Source organism: Chamaea fasciata, unplaced genomic scaffold, assembly GCF_029207755.1.
Source record: "Chamaea fasciata isolate MVZ Bird 193981 ecotype frontalis unplaced genomic scaffold, bChaFas1.0.hap1 SCAF_4, whole genome shotgun sequence".
Classification (NCBI taxonomy): Eukaryota; Metazoa; Chordata; class Aves; order Passeriformes; family Sylviidae; genus Chamaea; species Chamaea fasciata.
The window spans coordinates 78237212-78247304 of NW_027094089.1; the positions used below are offsets into that span (position 1 = coordinate 78237212).

General features: G+C 54.3%; 1 protein-coding gene across 1 annotated transcript; it reads left to right on the forward strand.

The window, feature by feature from the left end:
- Positions 1–4349: 4349 nt before the first annotated feature.
- On the forward strand, positions 4350–7761 carry POU3F4 (POU class 3 homeobox 4). The gene has a single exon (XM_066182173.1). It carries the CDS (start codon positions 4362–4364, stop codon positions 5478–5480), a length of 1119 nt encoding a protein of 372 aa, XP_066038270.1. The 5' UTR covers positions 4350–4361; the 3' UTR covers positions 5481–7761.
- The last annotated feature ends 2332 nt before the right edge of the window (positions 7762–10093 follow it).

The window sequence follows — 10093 nt, forward strand, 5'->3', positions numbered from 1 at the left end:
CCGGTCCCGCAGCAAAAAATGTGCACTTTGGAGAGACTTCTCGGAATATTTATGGGTTTTGTTTTTTTCTTTTTTTTTTCTTGCTCCGTCAACCAAATGTTCGAGACAAGACCTCCTAAAACCGACCCAGCTCGAAAATAACAGTGACCTGAACATGACGGGGTAGTGCACGAATGAAAGACCTTTTTTTTTTTTTTCCCCGCAGCAAGTACAGTTTTCAAACATCAACAACGTGGAAGGAAAGATATTAATGATAATAAATAAAACCAGCAATAACAGGCGATTCGAGCAGAGGAGCAAGGAGTCGCCCAAACAGCTTCGGAAATCGCAGGAGTTAGAATACAAATACTATTTACCTTGTGATTTTTTCCTGCCCGGGTTTGGCTTTATTGTCCCTCCCTGGACCAGCCCAGCCGCAGCCACGCTCCCTCCGTGCCGGGCTCTTTGCTGCCGGGCTGGTGCTGGGAGAGATTTGGGGTGGGGGGGGGGTTGGGGGGTGGGGGGGTGCATTCATTCTTACATTAGGACTAGTTTAATTTGCAATCTGTCAGTCCATCTCCTGGCTGCGGCTCGGAGATGGCAGTGTGGCTCTCTCCCTCCTCTCTCCCTGCATAGCATTTACTCACGTTCAAGAGCAGCCAACAGAGACAAAAAAAAAAAAAAAAAAAAAAAAAAGGAACTAATTGAGCTTGTGTCGGTATTGGCTAATTTCTGCTAATACTCTGTAAATTCCTTTTTTGCTTCTAAGCTTCCCCCACGCTGGTTAGGTGTTCCCAAAGCCTCTCCGGAGCTCCAGGAGCTGCTCTCTCAGCACTGAGGGGCGGCTGGGCTTCAGCAGGAGCCCCAGAGCCTGGATGTACACAATGCAAACCTTAACTCCTGGCTCCAGAAACGGTTAAATTGCCCTTTCCCAGCCCCCACCCCCGTTATGATTGACTCTGTTTTTAAATTTGCACTTGTTCCCACCAAGCGCAATCTAACTCGTCCTGTCTCTAAAGTGAACTTGTGTTGAAGGTGAAGTTTTCAATATAGAGGTCACGACACCGAGACACAGCTTACCGCTCCGAGCTTCATGCTGTATTAAACACAATCAAAACGAACCCCTTTTAGACCTTTTTTTCTTTCTTTTTTTTCTTTCTTTTTTTTTCTCTCTCTCTCCTTCCCCTCCTGCGGGTGAACAATGAGAGGGGGGTGGTGGGGGGAAATCTCTTAAATATAATAAAATCAGCTCTGTCACGATAATAAACGCGTTGGTGGCTTCAGGTCCCAACCTCCAGCCCGGGAACACAAGCGCATCCCGACCAGAGCTCTTAAAGGGGAAGGCGTGGGGCTGGAGCGGGGAGTCCCAGCTCTGCCCCACGCGTGGGTGACACCGCCGCTGCCACCGAGGGGACGGCGACGGCCGAGCCACGCAGCCGGGTGACCCCAGAAAGCCCCGGTGCCGCCTGTGCCAGGGGGGACTCGACACAATCCCAGCTCCCGCACTTCAAAGCGGGGCGTTCTCCATAGCGACTTCTCGCTGCCCCAGGACGGTGGCTGCCTCCAGCTATTGTGCGAGCTTTTTCACGCCAAAGATTTAGCAGAAAAAATAGATATTTAAAGCGAGTTATTTGCTGAGGAAACGCGGGTCCCTCCGGGGCGGGGGCACCCAGAGCCAAAGGGCTCAAGGGCACTGTCCGAACGCAAAAACTTTTTAATTTTTTTTTTAATAATTAAAAAAAAAAAAACTTTAATGGGTTTCGGTCTATGAAAAATAAGTTACAAATTCTTGCAACAGTAGCTTTGCATGTACTTATTTTTCTCCCATGTCCAGACGGGGTCGGCTATTGAATAAGGCTCTTTTATTCTGCATGGGGCAGGGGATTTGTGGCCATGGTCCCCCTTTTATTCCTCTCTCTATGGAAACCCAGATCATGGGGAGAAATATGCGAGGCTGAATAAAGAAAAGCAGCAGAAAGGACCGCTTGAGAGCGGCATCTGTTACACTTGGGAAGTTAGACTGACAGGAAAGAGCTAAAGAAACCCTCTCCAGCAGATTAGTTAGAACAGCAAGAAGATTTAACTATATGCAGATAAAAACACTATAAAATCCACCATACTCTGCTATAGGCGAGGTGAGAGCCGCCTCGGCAGGAGCAGAGCCGGGCTCTGCCTTAGCTACATTCGCAGCAAAGATTAAAATGGGACGTTCGGGGTTTTATTTCCCTGCCAGAGACTCTGCCTTAATTAAACGGCGGATCTGAACATCTATTTTCATGGGCAATGGGATTTGAAAAATTGTTTCGGAAGTTAAAGTGCAAATTAATTTTAAATAATTTAGTTACGTTTTTATACAGTGCGGATTTGATGTTGTTGAGGTGGGGGGGGCGGTTTGGTACTTTTTTTCTTTTTTTCTTTTTATTTTTTCACGCGGGCTGCGGTGATGTTTATTTCGAGGAGCTTGTGAAGGCGGACAGTGGAGAAAGGAAAAGAAAAGAAAAAAAAAAAAAAAAAAAAAAAAAGAGGGGGGGGGAATAAAAAGGAAAAGCTAAAAAAACCAACGAAGAAAGGGCTGCTGCTATAACTCCTTCCCTGCCCTCCACGCGCTCGAGCGCGCTCGGCCGCGGAGCTGCGCGCCCCGCACCGCCCGCACAGCCCCGCGCCGGGACCGCGGCTCCAGCGGGGACATTCCCATCTCCCGACCCTCCCGCTGACCCCCCCGCCGCACCCGCCCCCCTCCACCGCCGCTCCTCTACCCGCAAACTTCATTTTTCAATTTACTTTTCCTTTTTTTCGATTTATTTTCCGAGTCTCTTCCCCACGCCCTCCCCCCCCGCCCCGTCCCCGCACCCCCGCGGGTGCGCAGCGCAGCGCTCGCCCGGCGGGGACCCGCAGAGTTTCCGATATATCGCGACTTGTCCCAGCCCGCTCTGCTCCTCACCACCCAGCCTTGCCTTTACCCCTCTCACACGCTGCCCCGGCGAGAAATTATTGTGATTATTATTATTATAATGAGGAAAGCGATGGGACCCGGCTCGGAAGGAACCAGAGGAGCGCTCACCTTATTTAGATCTATTTTCTCATTTTCTTGAATTTTCTTCAGATCTGTCTTCTCAGAGAAACTAATGCCTTAATGACTTTCTGGTAGCTGCAAGCCTTCTTTTATTTCTGCTAAATATATGAAAATGTATGCAAATTTAAATCAAGCTTAACCTAGGAGCTCTTGCAATATATTTAATGGAATTTCAAACCAATAAGGGGACTCTGATGCAGTCTTCTGGAAGTGCAAATATAATTACGCAGCTCGGTTACCTCCAAAACGATGCAGGGAAAGGTCATTTTGGAACTCGGGAGCGGGTCGGGGGTCCCGGGGCTGCGCCTCCGCCCGCCCCGCCGGGCCTCCGCGGGTGCGGAGCTCTGCCCGCCGGGCCCGAGCCGGCCGGGGGGCTCCGCTCTCCCCCCGCTCATCCCGCGGGGGGGTCCCGGGGACCGCACTCGCCTTTCCCCCCGTTCTTTTCCTTTTTCTCGCGTTTTTTGTTTTTTTTTTTCTTTTTTTTTTTTATTTTCTCGCCCCTTTTTCTCCTTTTTTCCCGGTTTTGCCCTGCAGCCCGCCCGCCAGGCGCCCAACGGCGGCGCACCGCGCCCGCGCTGCGAACTTTGAGGAGCATCCACCGGGATTTACCGGCGGAGAGGCCGGGAAGCTCCCCCTTTTTTTTTTGCCGGGGGGGGGGGGGGGGGGGGGCTGGTTTTTTATTATTTGAGGCTTTTCTCAGGTTTTTTTCCTGCCGACCGAGCGCGGCGGCGCCGCACGGCCCGGGGCAGGCGGGGACGCGCGGTTCGGGGCAGCCGCACCGGGGGAGGAGCGGAACGGGCGCCGCGCACCCGGAGCGCGCCCGGGCCGGCGGGCGGGGGCAGCGCCGGGGTGGTCCCGCGGGGCTGCCGCCGGGGCGCCGCCGTTTAACCTCTGCCCGCCGCTAATCGCTCCCCATTTAAGCCGTGCCCCCCGCGCCCCCCCCCCCCCTTTCCCAGACGCTCCCCATTTAAGCCGTACCCCCCCCCCCCCTCCCTCCTCGGGCCCCGCCGCTGCCCGCCCGGCGCGGAAGGAGTTAAAGCGGCGGGGCCGGCCGCCTCGCGCCCAGCCCCCGGTGCCGGCGGAGTGATTCACTTCCTGCCTCGCGCCCGCGCGGCCCCGCGGCCCCGCCCCGCAGGGGCTCGCCCCGCCCCCGCACCGCGTCCATTGGTCGGTTCGGCCGGTGGCGCGTCCCTATTGGCGGGCGCGGGTGCCAGTCGTGGCGCGGCCGCCGCCGGGCCGCCGTGCCGGTGGATGTCAAAGGCTGGCGCGGCGGCGGCGGCACAGTATAACTCGTGGGGCTGCCGCGGCCATGGCCACAGCCGCCTCCAACCCCTACGGCCTGCTGGGCGCCGGCGCGCTCGCCCACGCCGAGGGCGCGGGCATGCAGCAGGGCAGCCCGTTCCGCAGCCCGCAGAAGCTGCTGCAGAGCGAGTACCTGCAGGGCGTCCCCGGCAATGGGCACCCGCTGGGGCATCACTGGGTGACCAGCCTGAGCGACGGCGCGCCCTGGCCCGCGGCGCTGGCGGGCGGCCCGCTGGAGCAGCCCGACGTGAAGCCGGGCCGCGAGGACCTGCAGCTGGGCGCCATCATCCACCACCGCTCGCCCCACGTCTCCCACCACTCGCCCCACGCCAACCACCCCAGCGCCTGGGGCGCCAGCCCGGCGCACAGCGCCTCGCTGGCCGCCCCCCCCGCCGCCGCTGCAGCCGCCGCCGCCGGGCAGCCCCTGAGCGTGTACTCGCAGGGCGGGTTCGCGGTGGGCGGCATGCTGGAGCACGGCGGGCTCACCCCGCCGCCCGCCGCCGCCGCCGGGCAGGGCTTGCACCCGGGGCTGCGCGGCGAGGCCGGCGGCGAGCACGGCGAGCTGGGCGGCCACCACTGCCAGGACCACTCGGACGAGGAGACGCCGACCTCGGACGAGCTGGAGCAGTTCGCCAAGCAGTTCAAGCAGCGCCGCATCAAGCTGGGCTTCACCCAGGCCGACGTGGGGCTGGCGCTGGGCACTCTGTACGGCAACGTCTTCTCGCAGACCACCATCTGCCGCTTCGAGGCCCTGCAGCTGAGCTTCAAGAACATGTGCAAGCTGAAGCCGCTGCTGAACAAGTGGCTGGAGGAGGCCGACTCCTCCACCGGCAGCCCCACGAGCATCGACAAGATCGCGGCGCAGGGGAGGAAGAGGAAGAAGCGGACCTCCATCGAGGTGAGTGTCAAGGGCGTGCTGGAGACGCACTTCCTCAAGTGCCCCAAGCCGGCCGCCCAGGAGATCTCCTCGCTGGCGGACAGCCTGCAGCTGGAGAAGGAGGTGGTGCGGGTCTGGTTCTGCAACCGGCGGCAGAAGGAGAAGCGCATGACCCCGCCGGGCGAGCAGCCGCAGCACGACGTGTACTCGCACGGCGTGAAAACGGACACGGCCTGCCACGACCTCTGACCGCGGGCTGCGGCCACCGCCGGACTGCCCGGCCACCGGACTGCCCGGCCGCGGGACTGCCCGCCGGGCTTTAACTTATGGTTTCGGGAGACGCGGCCGCGGGTCCCTCCGCCCGCCGCCGCCTCGGCAATATTTTTTTTTTTTTTTCCTCTCTCTCTCCGACCTTTCCGCTGATCACACACGGTGTTTACTCGCAGACAAGGTTTGTTTTCGGTTCTCCGCTAGGACGAAGGAAAAAAAAAAAAAAAAGACACAAAAAACCTCCCCCCCCCCCATTCCCACCGCAGAGCAAAACCCAAACAAAAAAGGAAGAAAAAAAAAAAAAAACGGGAAAAAACAGGGAAAACCCACGGAAAAATAGAAAATTTAAAAAAAAAAATTAAAAAGAACGAAAAACCCGACAGAAAAGAAAAAAGGAAAGACAGATGTGTGCCTATGAATAACCTTCCAGCGCCTTGGTTATATCAGCTGTATTTCAGGTGAATCTGTTTTACAATAGACTAGTTTTGCATTTTTAAAGACTTATATAGCGTTTTTAAATGTCTGAGGTGTTTTACTACAAACTGTACACAATATTTGTGACCTAATTTGTATCGAATTGAGCAGTCCAAACGTTCCTCCCCTTCCCCAAGCGCCGGCAGTGTCACCCAGCGGGGCCAGGGCAGGGCGGCCGCGGCCCTTCCTCACCCCCCTCCCGAGGAGATGGGGCTCCCTCCGCGCCCGCAGAGCCCCGCACCGATGTGAAGAGCAGGCTTATTTGTTGCAGCTTTTTTCTTCCTTTTTCAAGAACTTTCCAACACCGTAAAACGGTCGGGTCACAAGCCTGACCTCCCCCCCTTCTTCTCCCAAGGGAAAAAATATTATATATATATATATATAAAATTATATATATATATATATATATAATAATTATTTCTAAGAGATTTACCCGAAATTAAGCATCACAACCAAACCCGTGGCATTTGCCAGTCTTTTTCTTTCCGAAGATGAGTTGGGCTTTTTGATCAGCGCCAGACTGAGAGGTCTGTAGTAAAACACCTTTATCCTTCTGCGCTTTCGCTTCGGAAATCGGTTTCTCTGTATTTTGTTTCGATAGTGAAGAGGAATGAGGTGTCGGAGGGAGGGAGGGAAGGAAACAGAAAACGCCCGCATTTGGTTCACGCTGAGCTTCTTTCCGCGTCGCAGGGAGATGCTGGATTTGTGCAAAAGCTTTTCTAGGGAGGTGGGGATGTTGGGGGGGGGGGGAAGAGAAAAAATAATAATCTCTCACAAAACAAAACAGGGAGGGGAAAAAAAAATATCCCTCGACCACCAAAACAGTTAGAAGGCTAATAACGCCAGGAGCCGTTCGTCGGGCGCAGGGAAGTGCTGAGCTGCACCCGCCCCCCTCTCTCTCCCCCTGTCCCTCCCAGCCTGTGGCTGTGTTGTCCCCAAAGGCGGGGGTGAGGGGGAGAGGGTGCGGTGACCACGCACCCACCCGCGAGGGGTCCGTCTGTCTGTCTGTCCGTCTGTCCGTCTGTCCGTCTGTGTGTGTGTCCGCGCACCCCTCGAGCCCCGCGCTGCTCCCGCACCCCCGGGGTCGCCGGGCAGGGCCGGGCTCCCCCCACACACACCCACCCCGAGGTCCCGCACAGCATCCCCCCTTCTCCTCCTCCTCCTCTTCCTCCTTTCCTCTCCTCCCTCCCTCCTCCAGATATTTTCCTTTCGACATTTATATTTTTCAAGTATTTTTCAGTAAGCGCTATTAAGAAAAAAAAAAAAAAAAAAAAAAAAGAAGGAAAAAAAAAAAGAAATTAAGGGGAAAAGAAAAAAAAATACTTGACACTGAGGATCTGCCTATTTCTGCCAACTTTATAACTGTACAGTTTTGTATATTAAACGTTTTTTGGAAGTTATTAATTTAAAGAAAGATCATTTAGTTTATTCATTTAGTAACTGATGTATAATAAACGCTATTTTCATTAAAGGTTGCTTTTTTCAACTATTTTATCCAAAATTGCCTATTGCAGTTGCCAACAGTTATTTATTTTCAATAAATTCCGCATTATGTTTAAAAAAAACGAAAAAAAAAAAAAAACGTTTCAGAAAGAAACAAACAAAAAAAAGCCTAAATGAGTGTCGGATAAAAATAATAATGAAACACACAAGTGACTGTAACGTTTGATTGTCGACCAGTTTAAGGGGATCATATTGACGCAATATTTTATTGTTGTAAAATGAAAAAAAAATTTTAAAAAAAGGTTTAAATAAACATTTTTACGAAAGAAAAAATAGCTGGAAAACTGCGGATGTGTGTTTTGTGCGCTGGGCGAGCCGGGATGCGGGGGCTCCTCCGGCCCCGCCAGCCCCGGGCACGGCCGGGGGGGCTCGAGGGGCCGGTGCCGGCAGTGCCGCCGACACCTGCCGCGGCTTTGGGGTGAGGGGGGGCGGAAAAAAGCGCTTTTGGGGGTGGAAGAAAGGATTTGTGCGGCTTTTGCGGGGCTGGGCAGCGTGTGCCCGCGGCGTGTCGGTGCGCTCTGTATCAATATTTGTGCGCGTCCCGGGGATGCGGCTGGGGGTCCCGGCCCCGGGGAGCGGCGGCGAGCGGGGGCACCGGGCAAGTTCCTTTTGTTCCGCCCGTCCCCCCGCCCACCCTGCCCGGGCCGTGGCCGCCGGGAGCGGAGGGGCCGGAGCGCCGAGCCCCCGTCCCCGCCCCGGGCCGCTCCCCGCGGCAGGAACAATAACACTCAATCACATCGAACGGCGTGGAACGGGGCGAGCGCCGGGCCCGGAGCCGGGTGGGAGCTGGGGGAGGTGGGGAAGCAGCAAAAAAACTTCAAGGGATCGCCAGCGAAACGGCCTTTTATTTATTTTTTTTTATTTTTTTTTTAATTTTTTTTTATTTTTTCCTTCTTTTTCTCCCCCTTTCTGAAGCCGAACCTCGGAGAAAACAATACCCAACCCTTCTGCCTGCAATGTGGGGTGGGAGGGGGGAATTACCTTTAGGATTCCTGAGGAGCGGCCCGAGCAGAGAGCGAGCTCTCGTCTTCAATAAGCAGCAGCAGCCGCGCGCAAGTGGACAGGCGCCTTCCCCCTGCACTGCCAGCGCACCAACCCTCCCGTACCTGGGAGCGAGAGGGATTTGGGATGTGAACAGTGGGCGATGCATTGTTTCTGAACCGTAAAACTGATTTATTTCACTGGTAAACCTCTGGGAGCTGCAGCACGGCGGCCTTCGGGGGCGACGGGCCTGCGGCCGCCCCGGCGCCGGGCAGAGGGGCCCGGGTGGCTCCGCAGCGGGACCACGACCCCCAGCCCTCTCCAGGAGGATTACAGCCCAAGGAAATGTAACCCCCGAAAGCCCGTTTTTTTTCAGTCGGCTCCAGGAACGGGATGAACGTGGCGTGGGGACCAAAGCAGGAGCCAAAGAGCCGTGGTTTGTGAGCAGCCCCAGCTGAGGACACGGAGGAAAAGCCCCAGGTTAAAAACCAGCCCTGCGTGCTCACGATGGCTCCGAACGTGCAGGGCCCGAGAGAGGCAAAGCTCTGAAAGGCAGCCTTGGTTTGGAGGAGGGACAGAAGGCGTTTCACTGAAATTAGCCCGTTTTAGAGCCCTTTGGCTACTCTGTAAATACAACCACAGCGAGGGCTGGGTTGTGTCTTATTTTTAAACAAATTAGGTTGAGACAAAAGAGATGCGATGAAAGACGAAATCAAGTAAGTTTATAAACAGAAGCGCTTCAAAGGCCGCTGGAAAGCCGGAGAAAATAGGAGAATTTCTTTTAAAGAAAAAAAAAATCTCTCCTGGTTGTTGCCCATCGATTTCAGTGTTCCTGCGAGCAAAAGGAAACTCTTTTGTGCCACCTAATGTTAAGTACAGATCACTGTTGTCTTCTTGGCTGCCCATCATCCATGGTGAGCGTGGGGAGGCCTCGGGGTGCTGAGCCTGTCAGGGTGAAGTTCAGCATCCCAAAGTCCCACCAAACCAAGGGCCAAAGGAGAGAACCTTCAGCTTCACAGTTACCTTCTGAATCTCTGGATATTTTTTTTTTTAAGAGCTCAGGAGGGGGTGGAGAGAAGCACGGGGTAGAATCATAAGAATGAGGGACTCCAAATTTGAGGTTTGTTATAAAAAAGTAGCTGCGGAACGAGCACATCCAGGGTTTATATAAGCTGCCCACCCCCAAGCTCCATCTCAGCAGCCTCTGGGCTTGGGGGAGCTTCTCCCTCTGCTCTCCTCAAGAACCCAAGTGGCATGGCCTTTGCACACCCGTGTCTCCCAGCTGGGAGAATTTTGGTGTGTACTTAGCAGCCATTCACATTAATTTAGTATGTAAATATCTCACACAATCCTTTAAAGAAAGGGCTGAAAGCAAGTGTTTCTCCGATTACAATAAATTGCACCATTTTTGTGATTTTACTGGTGAGTGTTAAACGTCTTCAGCAAGTTTTTGAGGCTGAATCTTCCATCCTTTTCATATTACACTAAACAGAAAAAAATAATCAGAGGTTTCCTTTGGGTTAAGTTTTAAATATTTGTAAGCCGTGCTCTTTAAAGATGGCCAGGATATGGGAGAGGGTTCTCTTGAAACCAAAAAATTAATACAAGCAAGCAGAGGTGTCTTTCACTTTAGG

What these genes read in the sequence shown, in the direction of transcription:
- POU3F4 (XM_066182173.1), top strand. Translation starts at nt 4,362, where the DNA reads ATGGCCACAGCCGCCTCCAACCCCTACGGCCTGCTGGGCGCCGGCGCG.